Here is a 17,801-nt window from a genome sequence, read left to right as displayed (position 1 = left end):
CAGTCAAAACTCTTTACTGGAAAAGTTCCTGGTCAACTCACTTTTTGAGCTGTTTAAAGAGAAAAACATTCTAAGTAAGAAAGAAGAGAATTATCATCTATGAGACTTGGTTCTCATTAAATACTAAGGGAAACGCATCGGAAGCAAGGTTTTATGGGTAATAATGAAACCAAATTTTAAGTGAAACTTCACTCAGTGGCTGCAACCTCCTCTTCCCTGATTACATTGTTTCAGATGGACAAAGCCTTGATTTTATGTAATGTATTCGGCAACCACGTCAGTTTAAATGGTTATCTTGTCTGGTGGGTTCCTACTTCCAGAACCTCATGACTCAAAGCTAGTTAACCAAGAAAACCTCCTCTTTTCCAAGTTGCTATTGGTCTTGGTGTTTAATAAACCAACAGAAAAACATACAAACCAGTATATTAAATGGAAATTTGAGAGTGAAATTGGCAGAAAAAATTACTTGGAGAATAAGGGTATCTCTCCCTCTTTGATTGTCCAGGAGGGAACCTCTCCTATCTGAAAGTCAAACCCATTTCTGCTGCCTTCAGTCCTTGCAAGTGGTTCTCTAACCTTAAAGTACCACTCACTTCCAGAGTGAATCGAGAGGAGCAAGCACATTCAGAGCTAGAAATGACTAGTTATATTACTTAGTTTTGTGAAGTATACCTTAAGTATAATTTAGATTTTACTTAAAATATTTTAAATATTGTGTGTGTGATTGTGTGTGTGTGCTCATGAGCACGTGTGTGCGAGGTGGTGAACCTACACTTGGGTATATTTGCAGGTCTGAGGACAAAGTATGGAAGGCAGTTCTCTTCTTCTACCATATATGCTCTGGGGATAGAACTCAGAGCATCAGGTTTGGCTGCAAGCACCCTTAGCTACTTCACTGGCTAGCTCTTATTTTTTAAGCTGATATAGCCCAAAGTGGCTTAGCAAGTCAATTGAAAATGTGCAGATTGGTTTATGGCCATGTCTATAAGAAATCATCTTTGATGATTGATGGAGGGCCCACCCCACCGTAGGCAGAACACTCCCTACGCAGGTGAGTCTGGGCTAACTAAGAAAGTTAGTTGAGCATGAGCCAGTGAATTAGCCACATGCAGCCTACTTCTCTGCTGTTTGCTTCAGTTCACGATTGGGCTTTTGTTACGACTTTCTTCCAGTGATGGACCTCAGAGTACAAGCTGAAATAAACCCTTTCTTTTCCAAAATGCTTTTGGCCATTACATTGATTTATTACATCAACAGAAAACTCCAACACTCATGGCCCCAAGGCCCATAGACTTTATTGTGTCTAATCTTAAGCCAAGATTGCATAAAGTGAAGGGCATAAACACTCGTTTTTTTTCTTTTTCTTGTGTGCATGTGATATGCATGAATATGTGTGGGTATGTGCACATGTGTGCAGGTACATGTGTGTGCTTGTGCCTGTAGAGGCCCAGGATTGGTGTTGGGAGTATTTCTCAATCATTTTCCACTGCATTCATTGAGGTAAACCCCCTCAGCTGAATCCAGAACTCATTCTTGTGGCCTGCTTAGACAGCCAGCTTGCTCTAGAGGCATCCCATCTTTGCCTGCTGAGCACTGGCATACCAAGTGGGCTGCTGTGCACCATCACCATTGGAACACCAATGATTCTGAACTCTACTCCTTACAATCTCAAAGGAAGCATGGTTTATCTACTGAGCCATATCCCCAGTTCCACAGGCAGAACTCATCACTGCACAATTCATTGACTTCCAACAAATATACCCACCGTGCAGCACAAGGTAAAGATTATGCCCATGAACCCACTGCTGTTCATTTTGCCATCCCTGCACCAAAACTCCAGGTACCAACCCATCATCTCGCTACCATCCGCTGTCACAGAGTGCATATAAATGCTTCACACAGTTGAATTAGTTTGTGTTGAACTTCCTCATTTTACTAAAACCTGTGCCTGCAGAGTTCTCCAACAGTCTGATGTTTGTTTTCAATTCAGTGCTCAGCACCCAACATAGGAACATGCTATAAGTTGTCCATTCACTGGCTGATACACTTTTATGCTGTTCCTTTCCCTGTAATTGCTGCTGTGAAAAAGAATATAATGAGCATTCTCACAAGAGTCTTACGCAAATTATGGTTGTTTTTCTGTATGATAAGTAGCCAACAGTGAAATCTCAGTTTAGGGAGTCCTTTCTAGAAGCATTCATTTTTATAAACTTTTTGTCCCCCTAGCAAGTACAAATGCCTACTGCTGTTCACTCTCAGCAAGAAGATCCAAACAAACCCTACTGGATCTTGAGGCTGGTCTCTGAACACACCGACTCAGACTATGTTGACGTAAAAAAGGACACAGAACGAGCAGATGAAATACGGGCCATGAAGCAAGCTTGGGAGACGACTGAACCGGGGAGGGCCATCAAGGTCGCCTGCCTGCCTGCCTGAAAGGCGGTTCTTTTTTTCCACATTGTTAGATGTAGTTTGGGAGCTGAGCCCTATGGATGAAGGTGTGGGATTGGAATTGTGACTTGACTTAGCGCTCATGTGTCCAAACTATGACTGCCTTCTTTATATTTAGCCATGAGGGCAGGATTCACATGGATCCAGAGAAGCTTCAAGTAGGAGAGCATGCGAGTGTTTAATGCCCGCTTTCCTACTACAAACAGCTTTAGAATAAAAAGTATGCTCTTCTCACTTATGAAGGTATTTAAATACCTCTCCCGGTATATGGCAGAGGCTCTCAACCTTCCTAACCCTGCAGCCCTTTAATATAGCTCTTCATGTTGTGGTGACCCCCACCATAAGATCAATTTTGTTGCTACTGTTATGAACCACTATGTAAATATGTTTGGAGAGAGGTGAAAAAGGGAGTTGCAACCCACAGGTTGAGGACCACTGCCTTGAGGGCTTAGACCTTTATTTAGTCTTAGTTAACAGAGAGTTGGCTTGGTCTAAACCACCCTTTGTGTTTTCTTTTTTAATTTTGGTTTTGGAACCCACATTTCTCTCTTCTTCTGAGTACCTTGCTTCAGCCTGCACTTCTTGCTGCTTTTCAAAGACCTCACCAGGCTGACATTTGTCTTCCAGGCTGCTCAGGCCCGTTTGAAGTACCTGACCCAATTCATTAAGAAGCCAGCCACCACCGATACCACCACCTCTGTCCCGAGCCCTGAGACTTTGTCTGTGAGTCAGAGCCAAACTAAATCCTCAGAGGAAGGTCAGTGGAAGTCACAAGCTGCTCAGGAGTTTTGGTGGGGCTTCCTTAGCCACAAGGAATCATTTCTGAGTTTCTAGTCCTTAGGATTGTGAAAGACCATGAAGCTTCAAATGAGGACACAAATAGCCTTCTACTATCAAGCCTCTTGTACTTATTTTCTCATCTAAGATTCATGTGCACATTACCCATATATAAGCAGAAATGGTTTTCCTTGCATAAGAACATTTGATGAATATGATGTAGTCTCATACAGCTATAACACTACAATTTGGAAGGCAGAGGCAGGAGTACTAGGAGGTCATGTCCATCCTCAGCTATATAGAGAATTCAAGGCCAGCCTGGGCTATAGGAGACCCTGTGTTTAAAAGAAAAAAAGCTAAGATGAAACCAGATATGAAATGAGGTTGTTATTCAGGATAATGGTGGCCATGGGGAATTGGAGGTAGTCCTGCTACTTAATAATACAGCACCTCCTGTAAGAATAATAATAAGAATAAAAGAATAAGAATAAGAATGAATAAGAATAAGAAATAAGAATAAGTGGATAGATAAGATTAAGAATAATAAACATAACTACTGTCTTAGGGTTTTACTGCTGAGAACAGATACCATGACCAAAGCAACTCTTATAAGGACAACATTTAATTGGGGCTGGCTTAAAACTTTAGAGGTTCAGTCCATTATCATCAAAGTGAGAGCATGGTAGCATCCAGGTACACATGGTGCAGGAGGAGCTGAGAGTTCTACATTTTCATCTGAAGGCCAATAGAAGACTGGCTCCCATATGATTAGGAGGAGGACCTCATTGCTCAACCCCACAGTCACATGCTTCCCTATCAAGGCAACACCTACTCCAACAAGACCGCACCTCCTAATAGTAACACTCCCTGGGCCAAGCATATACAAACCACTGCATTCCACTCCTTGGCTCCCATAGGCTTGGTCAAACACACGAGTCTATGGGGCCATACCTAGCCATAGTATAATAAAAAATACATTTAGTCCAATTTCCAAAGACCCCATAATCTATAGCAGTCTCAATACTATTAAAAGTCCAAAGTTCAAAGTCTCTCCTGAGATAAATCCAGTCACTTAACTGTAATCCCCAAAACAAGACAGAAAACCAGCTGGGCAAACTCCAAACTCTGCCACACCTACTCCAACAAGGCTATACCTCCAAACAGGGCCCCTCCCTGGGTCAAGAATATTCAAACCACCACAACTACTTGTATGGAATTATTGTCATGACTTGGCAACTTGCATTACTTAAATTATAGTTTACACTATTTTCCAAAGGTGATTGCTTCTAAGACCTACAGTGTATACCAAATCGCGCAGGGGTTCAATACCCTTCAAGTAAATGGTGGCATGTTTTCATATAATCTGTGCACATTCTCCTGCATACTTTTAATTATCCTTATATATCTTATAATCATAATTCAACCTTTCTAAGTAGTTGTTACCCGATATCATTTAGAGAATATAAAGGCAAACACGTGTATGTGTTCAGTACAAAGAAAACTAACATAGAACTAACTGTGTTGTAAATAACAGCATAAGATTTTTAAACAATATATTTTAAATTATTTAGTATTTTTTGTACTATGTGTATGTGCATGCTGTTTAGAGAGTTCCTACACTACACATACAGAAGACCAACAATTCTGTGGAGTCAGTTTTTGCCTCTACACAGATTCTAGGAGCTGAACTCAGGTCACTAGGCTTACACAGTAAGCATTACTTTACCTCCCTTGGCGTCTTGTCATTCTTTAACTATATATGTTTAAAATGTTGTATTAATTAATTAATTAATTTTTATGTTATGTGTATATGTGTTTTTCCTGCATGTATGTTGATGTACCACATGTGTGTCTGGTGTCCAAGGAGGCCAGAAGACAGCAGCAAATCTCCTAAGACTATAGTTATAGACAGTTGCCATATGAGTGCTGGGAATCAAACTTGACTTTTCTAGATGATCATCCAGTGCTCTTAAATACTGAACCACCTTTCTAGCTCTGCCTTAACAAATTCTTGATCAATGGTTAGTTGACTGAATCCATGGATGAAGAACCGGGATACTGAAGACAAACTATATTTTATTTTACACTTATATACCAACCCATTGATGTATATTCCGATTTCCAAGGTGGAGAGAGTCTCACCAGTTATAATTCAGTGAGACACAGATAACCAGAAAGCTTGCAGACCTGGCCCTCCTTTGATCCATTGTCTTATCACATGTATAGTCAGACCTAACTCTATCCAGGTACCATTGGAGGCAGAAGCAATTCACATCCCAAATCGTTCATTTCATTCAAATCAGAATATGGTGCAAAGCAGATAACCTACAATGGATGAACCCATAGGAGACTAATGCATGGCTAATGCCCAGGCTGAGGTTGGTTTGTATGATTTCTTCATGGTCAAAGAGTCACTATTAAAATTGCTGCTAAGGAAAATTCTCCCAGCTTTAGGATCTTCTCAAGTAAAAATGCTTTTCAGTTGATTTTAAGACAACTTCAATAAGTATCTAGACTCACTAGTCCCTTCCCAAAGAAAAGTGCCTTGCTTATATACAGTGGTCCCAATGCTTAAAGACCTCCTCTCTGTCAAAATTGTCTCAATTTTTAAGGCCTCTGATTGGATGTGGTTTTCTTATCCTGAAGAAGCTTCCAGGCACACCTCACACTTGGCCTACAGTAGCTATATCACATTTTGCCATCCCAGATGGGTCATGTTGCTTGTGCCCTGGTAACACACTGCAAAGATTTGGAATCATGTCCTCCAAATCTGGTCTCCTACAAACAAGCCCTGTTAGATTTGTTTGCATGGACTTAGCAGCGTGTAAGTTATTTTTTTCAGGAACATATACATTGTGCTATAGGAGAACTAGGTACTGGGAAAGATGCAGACATCAAAGAACTGCCACCAGCCGCAGCAGGAAGTGTGCTGTGGAAGAAGTGGCAACTGACCAAGACCATCACCTCTCTGACAAAATTTGCAAGCAATGAGAATGTACCGAAGGAAGAGCCACCACGGAAGGAGATCCCTGGTGAGTCCTGATCCTGCTGGTAAGGTAATCCATACACCTGTTTTGAAATAACAATGTCACAGATTATAACGGCTGGTGAGTCCTGATCCTGTTTGGTAAGGTAACACATACAGCTGTCTTTGAAATAACACTATGTCACAGGTTATAACGAATACATGTGAAATTAGGGATCTCCAAAATAGAAAAATATATATACCCATCACAGCTGGGAACACAGCATGTCTTCCTGGCATGTTAATCTAGATTTCTCCAATTGCACCGCTCCCCAATGTCTCCAGCAAACACTGAAATGAAAAGAAAATGCTGTTGACTAACAATTCTTAAGCAAAAACCAGCCATAAAAACTTGAGGCAAAATAGGAGTAGGGTATAGTTCAATTGTAGAGCATCTGCCTAGCACATGCAATGTCCTAAGTTCAATTTTCAACACAAGAAAGAAAGAAAGAAAGAAAGAAAGAAAGAAAGAAAGAAAGAAAGAAAGAAAGAAAGAAAGGAAGGAAGGAAGAAAGAAAGGAAGGAAGGAAGGAAAGGAAGGAAAGGAAGGAAAGGAAGGAAAGGAAGGAAAGGAAGAAAGAAAGAAGGAAAGAAAGAAAGAAAAGAAAGAAAGGAAGAAAGAAAGAAAGGAAGAAAGAAAGAAAGGAAGAAAGAGAAAGAAAGGAAGAAAGAGAAAGAAAGGAAGAAAGAGAAAGAAAGAAGAAAAGGAGAAAAAGAAAAAAAGAAAAAAGTATGTATGGTGGGGTGGGGGTGTGGGGAGTGATTACAGGAAGACAGGTGACCCTTCCTAAATTCAAACACTGGTGAATGTGATTAAACTCCTTCAAATAAGTGTCAAAGGAAATCACCTGGATCAAGAGAAAACAACCTCAGAAAGTGATTCAGATCTGCACGGGAAGGTCATTCTATATATGTTTGAAGACCTCAGCATTATAATTCTGAATCCAAATTTTTTTTAAAATTGATTTGAGAAGAGTAATTGGAAAGCTGTACTTTGGCTTCTGACACATAACCAGCATACCAATAATAGTACAAATGGTGGCCAAGGGACAAGAGCTCTATAAGAAAAATGTTTTTTTTTTTTTTTACCCTGATTGCATGAATACTGATGTGATGCAAATGCAAATGTGTGTTGTAAAAACTATTATTAAGCATAAAAATAGCAACATAGCAAAGCCTACCAGGACATAACCCAGGCAGTGCTGAGGGGGCAGCCTATCTCTCAGCATGAACATTTCCTTCAAAAAGCAACCTCACCATCATCTCTGTAGCTACAGAACTAGAGAACTGAGAACAGAGAAAACTCAAAGCTTAGAAGGAAAGAAGTAAAAACTACAGCAGAGATAAATGAAATAAGGACACAAAATCAAAATTCAAATGAGTAGCTACACTAATCTTTAAAATGGGGTAGAGAATTACACAAATAATCATAGGAAGTGGAAAGGAAGAAATTCGAGTTAACCACAGAGAAATACAAAGGTATTATTAGAGATAATATGCTGGTAATGACCTTAACTAGGACAAATTCCTGGATGCACAGCTTACAGCGATTAGATGGTTTGATTGACTGGTTGATTGATGCAGGGCTAGGAGGTGCCTAGGAGTGGGTAATGTGCCTGCTATGGAATTCAGGAGTTCAGGTGTGGAGGTTCAGTGCTTGGCAGCTTGGAAACAAGTGGATACACATGGAAGCTATCCACAATCTCATTCCAGTTACGCTCAATGACACCTTACTCTTTTTTTTTTTTTTTTTTGGTTTTTCGAGACAGGGTTTCTCTGTGTAGCCCTGGCTGTCCTGGCACTCACTTTGTAGACCAGGCTGGCCTCGAACTCAGAAATCCGCCTGCCTCTGCCTCCCGAGTGCTGGGATTAAAGGCGTGCGCCACCACGCCCGGCTGACACCTTACTCTTAATGCTCCATCCCATTGGGGCCATTGTCTCTGGATCGAGAATCCTGACTCTCAGACATAATCCTTAGAATCTAGACAACATGAGTTCTTATGATAGTCACACTTGTTCTGTGGCGTTAGTATTGCACTGGTCTCAAGTCAGACAGGTACAGCAATACAAAGGAACCAATATCCTTGATGAAACTAGATGAAGAAACGTTCTCAACCAAACCTGACAAACCAGAGAGTTGGATAAGTCTTTGAGTGCTTGCTGATCCTAAAGAGGACCTGAGCTTTATTATTAGAATCCATATCTTAAGGCTCACAACTGCTTATAATTCCAGTTCCGGGGGAATCTGATATTTTCTTCTTCTGACTCTCATGGAACATACACACTCATGTGCAGATTACCATCTCCCCCCCCCAACACACACACACAACACACACACATGTAATTAAAGAGTAATATGTCTTTAAATCCCAGACAAACCATATACAACAGTACATTAAAATATTCACTGTAATTAAGTAGGAATCAATCCAAGGATATAACTATAGTTCAAAAGGCCATTAAAGAGGTGATGCCACATGAACAGAATGAAGAACAAGAAAGCAGAGAGGCTGGGCCAAACTCAACCTGTCGATCAGAAACCCAGTCCTATGATAACCAAGCAATCCATGCAGTGTCTTATGGACCTATGCATGAAGGTCTTGTGACCTAATTTACTAGTTCTAACAGTTCTGTATATAGACACATTTCATCTGTAAACAGTGATGACATCATTTGATTCCAATTTAAGTAAGATTTCTTCCTCTTCCTCTTGCCTAATCGCTCTGATAAGGCCTCCCAGACTAGGTTGGATGAAAACAATGAAAGTGAAAATCTTTATCTTATTCCAGACCAGAAAGATACTTCTTTCAACTTTGTTCTGTTCAGTAATGTTAAATTGGTCTCCATATGGCCTTTGTCTTATCCATTGAGAAGTGAACATGGAGTCTGAAAAGTCAAGTAGAGGGAGTGATCAGGAAAGCCTTCCTATCTTCATACCATACAATTACAGCACTGTTGCCTTCTGGAAAAGGTATCAGTAGGATCAGTAGCTGAGTGGGCTTTGTATGGGAGAAAAATATAAGAGTGCCTGGAGTCCTTCCAGGTGAGTGAATGTACTCTCGATGATATCCAAGACTCTCTACAGTTACCCAAACTCATGAAGTATATAAGACCTACAGTGAACGCTAAAGCAACCCTTGGTGTTTGGGAGGTAACAGAAATTGGGAAATATTGACCACGGGAGAGATATGTGTGTATCTGTAAAGGGTTAAACAAAAGAGTCCCCAATATGGCTGCAAATCTGAATCTCCTCTTAGAATTAAGAATTGAAACCATAGAGAATGAGATGAAAATAGTTGGGTTATTAATATCATAGTTGGGTTAGTGGGATAAAGTACCTGCTTGCCACATAAGCCTGACAACCTGAGTTCACTCCCACCTTAAAAAGTCAGATGTGGTAGGCTGCATCTGTCATCCTAGTATTGCTGAGGATGGAAAGTGGAGAGAGGAGAACAAGGGGGAGGGAAGGCCACTGGACAGCTGGCCTTGAGCATGCTGCACAGCATCAGAGATAAGAGAAACTCTGTCTCAGGAAGGTGGAAGGTGAGAACTAACTCCCAAAAGTCGGCCTCTGACCTCCCCTGGAATACCATGGTATATATGCATGTAGACACATCAGAAAAAAAGGAACAAAAGCCCACTGTAGTTTGAAAGTCCCTTAAGAGGGTAACTAATTTTACCATGTCACTCAACCCATTCCTGTTCATTGAAGCTATCCAGGAGAAACAAACAAATAAAAACTAGATTTAATGATATAAATTAAAGTCAGCCAAATTTCTGGGGGTGGAACATTGCCATGACAATAGATGGTTGGGAAGTTCATTTGAATAATATAAAGGTCTTGGAGTTAGATTATTTATGATCAAAGGAACTAGCAGATTTATTTAAAGGATTGCATTTCACCCTTCATATTGCGTGGATTTGGTTTGGTTTTGCATGTAAACAATGCTTTCTTTTTATTTTGAAGACATAGGGGCTTGGAAGAGTCAAAAGGTCACTATCATCTAAAGATTTAAATTTTTTATTAAATCTTTTCTTGTGGCTCCCTCTGAGTGTATAGAGTAAAAGTTGTTCCTTTGATCTTTAGTGTGCTTATTTTATATATTGCTTAATCCCGTGGGAGGTACAACACTGTGTTAAGAACATTTAAATTCTACCATAGTGCTTAGCGTGACTGTCAGACGTTTCTCAAACTCTTTAAAATTTCAATCATTTAACTCACAATATTACAAACTTTGTAATTTGAAGAAAGAGTCTGTTTTTCCTCCTTCATTTAATTGTAATTAGAATAGAATTTGCTACTATTCCTTCGTTTAGCTATACATAAATGTACATCAAACAAAGACAAACTATAAAATGTAACTCATCAGAATAAATCAATAAAATCATAACAAAACCACAGGGTTGTTCCTAAACAGAAAACATTGCTTTCAACCAGGAGATATAATAGCATTAAGCTTATTTAATTCTGGAATCCTGTCTGCTTTGCTTTTTAACAGTGGTTCGACAACGATCTCCGACAATTTTGGAAACATCTCCACAACAAATTCGTAAAGCACTAGAGTTTTTGGATTTCAGTCATTATGTACGGTAAGTTGTACATACCATATGTACAAATATGTGCAGACAAGTGTGTTCATAGACTCTTAGATATATTCTCAATGGACAGTTGGTCAGTAACCAAAAAGTTGAAATTAAGTGCCTATTATGTCTTAATTCTGTGTATGACTTTAGAGTTACATGATTTTGAAGCTTAAATTTGTCAAATATTCCATTATCTAACCCCAACTCATTTATGTGACTTTTGAAAAAAAAAACCCAAAAAAACCAACTACAATAACAACAAAATTCCTTTGGACCTACAGAAAGTCCTTGTAATACCCACTATTATTTCATGAAGCTATATTTTCTTCAGAACTAAATAATAGGATTAATATGTTTAAGAATGTCCCATTTACTAACTAGATAAAGTCAGAAGTAAACCCTGAAAAATACTCATAGTTTCATAGTCACTAATGATGGATCTGAGTTTACTGACATTCTCCATAATATTTTGTTAAAATATCAATGAGTCAGAATACAGTACCTAACCCAATTTTGAAAAGCTAATGTTTTATTCTGCCATTGTCAGATTCAGTTTGACTTAATATGATTCCAAATTACTTTGCTTTCTGAAGTACTGTTTACTTTCAAGTTCTCAAATGACATATATATATATATATATATACACATATATTTATACATGCATATACACACACACACACACACACATATATATATATATATATATATATATATATATATATATATTCATTTTATCGACATTCTACATCAAGGAAAACAACTGCGGAGGCCGTGCTGCAGACAGAGGAACTGAATAAGCAGCAAGCAATGCAGAAGGCAGAAGAAGTCCACCAGTTCCGGCAGTACCGCTCCCGTATCCTCAGCATCAGAGACATTGATCAAGAAGAACGTTTTAAGCAAAAGGATGAGGTTCTGGAAATGTACGGAGAGATGCGGGTAAGTCTAGCGGTATAAATAGCAACATTTGCCAAGTTCATTTGTTATAGTAAAACGAAAGCAGACTCACTCATCTGAGCAGAAAAAACTCGTAATATTTGGCTTTACAGTTTACCACCTCCCAGAAAGGATAGGTACAGGTTCACTTCTCTTATTCATTCACAACTCCCTTAAAAGCCCACTAACCTGTCATAATAGGAATCTATCTTATGAGATGAATGTTGAAAACTATTGTCGGAAACTGCTTTGCCTGAGTTGGACAGGCTGACTGTGGGAAAATACTTTAAAACCTTCTTGCTTGCTCACAGGGTTCACGCAGGATACCCCACAGGCCCAGCAGGCTGATAACATGGATGTTATAAAGAGAAAATGAAATGAAATATAATGGTATTTAACTTAAACATGTATTTAAAAGCTGCAGATCAAAACCACAGCTCTTCACTGTGGGTTGCCATTATTCCCACCCTATTTCAGCAGCAGCATGGTCCAAGGAAAAACTTTCTGTGTCATGGAAGGCCTAATCTAATTAAAAAAAAAAAAAAGACTGTGGTACTAGAAGTGGAGAGAAACAGTAGATGTGTAAGGATGGCTTCTGTCTGTGGATGATAGGATTTATTCATTTTCTCTTCCTTCCATTAACTCATTACACACGAATACTCTCAAACATGCCCATATTGACACACACACTATATACGTATACACAAACTCACACATACACACAGTCACACATTCACATACCCATGCTATACACACTCATATATACACATACAGGTAGATACACAAACACACACATATACACACACTCATACCTACACATATTGGTAGATTCACACATATACACTTACACACACACACACACAGAGAGAGAGAGAGAGAGAGAGAGAGAGAGAGAGAGAGAGAGAGAGAGAATGGGAGGGAGGGGGATAGGGAGAGGAAGAGAGAGAGAGACGCACTGAGAGCTACAGAACTTTCTAGGTATTTTATCCATCTTTGACCTTCTTTGATATGGTCTGTCTTTAGCAACCAAAGGGACCTGTCATTAAGGATAAACTGTTTTGTTCTCTGGTAATAATCTCATTATTTCAGTGTCTGATGCAGGGATCTTGCAAACTTGTTTTTTATAAAAGATGGTGAATCTTTTGTCTCTGTGGGTCCTATGGCTTTTTGTCCAGCACATACATGGCTTCTAGTTACTTCACCCTATCAAAGTAACACAGTCAAAGATAATACTTAACTGAGTGGGAATACATCAAATAAGCAATACTTCAGGAAAAATGCAGACAAGCAATAGACAGGTAGGTTTCATAGGCTTCAGCTTACCAGAGCCTGGCACTTCTCATTTTAAGAACATGTCTAATGCAGCTCAATGGGGTCCTTCTTTTGCTTATTAAGACACTGAATGAGGCTGAAAGAGATCACGTGCAGAAAACTCTTCTGTGACTATACTGGCAGTGATATATAGTATATAAGGCTATATAAGAGACCACGCTGACCTAAGCATGGCAATTCAGTCCAGAAATAGCACACTATTGCCACTTGCATTTCATTGGTTAAAGCAAACCATGTGGCCACTTACAGCTTCAAAGATGGAGCCAGCTTTGGTTGAATGTGTGACATAAAGCACTGAAGCAATTGGTTTCTGGTACCTAAGAGTACTGGTTGCTGATATTTTGTTTGAGGAGCTCTGTCAATCTGATAATAGGTGGCAAGAGGTTAACTTGAGCCTGAGAAAGAATGGAGAAGTATATATCCATTGCACCAACTGCATGATCATGCCTCATTTTGATTTTTAACATTATATTCCTACCTATGTATTTCCGTATTGTTTAACTTGAAAGAGTAATGTAGACTTGAAGTATGAATGCGTTTAACATCTGTCTTTCCTAGAGAAGGCCTTCACTCTGCTCTACTCTTATGCTTGAAAGGGAAAAATGCAATTGTGTTGCCAAAAAAAGAGTCAGAATTGAATTATTATTAAAATTGCATAGATTCAATATAACATAATATTATCAGAAATAGGAAATTTCAAGGTCACTTGTCATTCTGGGTTTAGTAGCTGAGCTAATGCAATAGACAAGGGTGATGTAGAGAAAACCTATTTACTGGGACAATGAATTTAGAGCCTAGTCATTCAAGGATTAGATACAAATAAACACACTTATTTTGATTGAAGCCATTTAAAAAGAAACCCAATAGTAACACATTTCTTATCAAGCAGGAGAAAATAACTCTCTTTAAAATAAGTCAAGTATTCACCTGATTTTATACACACTCCTAAGATGTTTGTGTCTCACTCACTCTCCTTTCCCTAGCAAGCACTCTCATCTTGTACTCATGAAGTTCACTTTAGAAATCCAATTTTAGGGTTTGTATCACAGTTTTATTTCATCAAAAGCATTTTGAAGTCTGACACTGACATCCAGCTAAGCCAGCCTCTCAGTAAAATCATGCCAGTTGCAGAGATGTGGGGTGGAAAGAAAAACCTCAAACAATTCAGCATGAAGAGAATGCTTCCCTTTCACGAAAGTTCTCTTTATGTTACAGTCAGTGCACTAATCCTTGTTATTCCATTGTATTGGGTTTGAAGCCTAAGCAACAGCGAGGCTTCATTCAGAGAGGAAAGAGAAAATGAGAGGTGAACCAGGGAGACGGGAACAGTTAGTAATATGACATCCATTGAGCCAACACCCATCCACTAATGGCAAAGAGGTTCTTAAATAGGAACAGAATCAAGATGCAAGCTTAAATCCAACTGCATGCTGCTGGCCAGTGTCCACGATAAATACTGTGATCTACTGCTCCTAGACTGAGAGAAAGATAGTGGGCTAGGTTCTTTTACTCTGAAGGCCTGCCTCACTCTGATATATCTTGTCAGAGCTAGAATACAGCTTGCAAGCTAGTAACTTATAACACACAACTGCTGTGTGACTGACAGATTGATCCAGAACTCATTCAAAGCCAAGTTCAGCCACCAAACCTCTACCAACTTCTCCACCTTTACACATATTTTTCCTCACTGGTACTTACTTTTTCTCTGCTCTTCTTTTCTTTTCTCTTCTTTTCTTTTCTTTTTTCTTTTTTCTTTTTTCCCCCCTTTGGTGATTCATTCCGAGTTAAAATCTAACTTGCCATGCATCACAATTTCCTGTTTTGTTTATTTCTAAGTGATAAAGGACAAACCGAGCTCTTGTCTTCAGTGACTTTCCCCATTAGTCTGTTGGCATCAGGAAAGAATAAAGGGAAAGTATTCCTTTTGTTTGTTTGTTTTCTGGTACTTCTGCATTAGTATCAGTGAGACTGACGGGTGTGGGATTTGCCTTGGAATAGGACTCTGTAGATGAAGCCCGGCAGAAGATCCTTGATATCCGGGAAGAATACCGAAACAAGTTGCTGGAGGCGGAGCGCTTGAGGATGGAGGCCTTGGCAGCTCAGGAAGCTGCAGTGAAGATAGAGGTAGAGAAGAAGTCTCCAGCTTCTGACTCACAGAAGAAGAAGAAAGGAGGAAAGAAAAAGTAATGCCTCCATGGTGCACTATGCCACATTATCAAACATTAGGTCAATAGAAACAGGAGAAAATGTTCCTCGCTCTTGGTTTCTAAATTTTAATGTTAACTGTTGGTCTCTGTTACAAAGGATTTGAAGACACTAGCTTCTCAAATGTTCTAATTTCATTAAAATTGTTAACAAATAAATGCTTAGGTTGTAAATAACATTCTGTGGTTTTCACTTTGAGCTTCCTGTATTAAAATAAATTTGTGTGTACATAGTGCACACATGTGTGTGTCTGTGTGTGTATGTGTGTGTGTGTATGTGTATTTTCCTGCCATGCATTTAGGGGCCAGAAACACTTAGGAGATGGGCTGTCTCTTCTTCCACGTCCTTTGAGCCGAGTACCTAGTTTCTGTCGCTTGCTGTGAACTCCAAGCTGGTTGGGCCCCAAGCTTCCAGATGAGCTAATTCTGTATCCACTTCCCACCTCAGCACAGAAACACCAGGATTGCAGATGTGCTAACATGTGGCACTATACATAGGTTCTTGGGAATTCTAACTCAGGGCACCAGACTCTCACGACAACTTCCTTGTATCTGCAGCAAGGGTTCCTGACTGCAGAGCCATTTCTCCAGGCCCCTGAATTTATCCGGTTAGCAAAACAAGAACTTAAATAACTCAAGAGGATTATCTCTGGGGGAAAAAATCAATGAAGGTAGGTACATAGTGTACATAAAAGAAGCTGTTTCAAATTTTAAATATTTTAGAAGATTAATATGGATTCTTTATAATTGCACTAGTTTTTAAAAAGCTGAAATTTAGTAAACTAATCCATTATTGGGCAAACTGGTTCCAGAGCAACTGACAGGGTGTCAGGACTCAGAGCCTGGCAGTGAGCATGTGAACCTGGCAGAGATACTGTGATCACAAGCACAAGCCTTTCACACCCTCAGCAACTTTCCCCCCTGTAAAACAGACATTTCTTATGCACCCATTTTCTTTGCTGTTGTTGTTGGTTTTTTTTCTTTTTTCTTTTTTCTTTTTTTAAATGCAATGAGCAGATGGTCTGGGGAGAAAAGGGGGAAAGTCTCTGTCCAGCAACTTCCAGCCCAGCATCCAGATGGGAACCACCAGAGAGCTTTTTACTCAAAATCACTTCATTTTAATGGATGCTTTGGGTTTGGAACTCTATATGCAGCCAAGGATGGCCCAGTATGTCCCATCCTCCTCTTCCACTTCTTGTGTGGTGGCATTAAGGCATGTGTTACAACTGAGTTCTGTAGTGTGCAACCCAGAGTTTCAGCCATTCCTGGCAGCCTTCTTTCTCCCAACTGAGCCACATTCTCCAGCCCTGACAAAATTCTTCATAGACAAATATATAGTAGACATTTAAAATGAATGAAAAATTAAACATTTACAGAACACTTCAGAAGTCACTTTATGAATATGCTTTATTTCAATTTGTTGTTATAAAGTTTTTGTCCAGTTAAATACATAACAGAGAGTGCTTTTTTTAATTTAGAAAATAATGGTTTCTACCCTTGGGTGTGTTTCCACAGAACAGTACCAATGTATTTTGAAAGTCCTTACTATGTGTAGCTGATCACTCTTATTTTGTCCTCTTTGGTTGCACACAGATGGCTACACTTCCACACATGCAAATGATCTAATTTTGAAATAACCAATCATTTAACCAGCCATTCATGCCTGTTCATGATTTGGCTAGATAGACCAGCATGCCTGTGATTTAACCAGACATACAAGTTTGCTTGTAATTCAATCAAGCATACATGTGTTTCTATGATTTAATCAGGCACACAAGTGTTTCTATGATTTAATCAGGCACACATGTGTGCCTATGACTTAACTGTTAACCAGATGTAATTGCATGCCTACAATTTATCCAGGAATATACATCTGCCTAGGTTTTAATCAGATGTACACAGGTGCCTACAAGTTAACAAGGCATAAATGTGTGAATGTGCCTATAATTTTACAAAATTCTTTGTTTTCTTCAAATTAACTGAAGATGTCTCGTTCACTTTGTTAATTACAAAAGCTCACCCCTCTAATGTGCTGATCATTCTCCTACCTGACATTTCCTGTTGTCACCAACTCAGAACTTATGCAGATGCTTCATAAGTGCACTCCCCTGTGGCTCCTGTAGAAAGAACCCCCCTAAAATGAATGACTCTGTGAGAACATTCTAGGTAAACACATTAAGTACCAAAGACTGATTAAATCATGATAGGTTGGACCAAGTCTTGACTATTCTGCATACGTATGTCTATCACTCAATCTTTTTTTTTTTCAACCTGAAATTCAAGTCAGAACCCCAAAGATGGACACAGGAAGTCTCCTGGGCCTCCTGATTTCTTCTTTTCTTAAATGTCAGCAAATTTAATAAACTTCCTTTCTCTGATTTTAATTATTCCTTGTCTCTTTAATTAGCATATTGAAGAAGGTTGGCTAAACTCATTGGGGTGGCCAGAGCCCAGGTTTGTACCTTAAAACTACAGTGGTGTTACTTGCAGTCCCT

The 17,801-nt window shown here is 39.3% G+C and overlaps 1 protein-coding gene across 6 annotated transcripts in view; it reads left to right on the top strand.

The window, feature by feature from the left end:
- The window catches only part of Adgb (androglobin), a 141,392-nt gene extending 125,950 nt beyond the window's left edge, over window positions 1–15,442 (top strand). For 4 of the 6 annotated variants that reach the window (XM_021175285.2, XM_021175284.2, XM_085842628.1 and 1 more), the window contains 6 exons: window positions 2,227–2,415; window positions 3,079–3,208; window positions 6,093–6,260; window positions 10,753–10,843; window positions 11,590–11,773; window positions 15,101–15,442. In XM_021175285.2, the coding sequence (XP_021030944.1) occupies window positions 2,227–2,415; window positions 3,079–3,208; window positions 6,093–6,260; window positions 10,753–10,843; window positions 11,590–11,773; window positions 15,101–15,289 (951 nt within the window). In that variant the 3' untranslated portion in view covers window positions 15,290–15,442. The remainder of the gene's footprint in view (window positions 1–2,226; window positions 2,416–3,078; window positions 3,209–6,092; window positions 6,261–10,752; window positions 10,844–11,589; window positions 11,774–15,100) is intronic. The other 2 variants (XM_021175286.2, XM_085842629.1) reach the window with 1 other exon arrangement.
- Window positions 15,443–17,801: the final 2,359 nt, after the last annotated feature.

This window comes from Mus caroli, unplaced genomic scaffold (genome assembly GCF_978045245.1).
Source record: "Mus caroli unplaced genomic scaffold, Mus_caroli_1 scaffold_9, whole genome shotgun sequence".
In the NCBI taxonomy this organism is placed as follows: domain Eukaryota; kingdom Metazoa; phylum Chordata; class Mammalia; order Rodentia; family Muridae; genus Mus; species Mus caroli.
The sequence above is the reverse complement of the archived record's forward strand: the minus strand, read 5'-3'. Positions and strand labels throughout refer to the sequence as shown.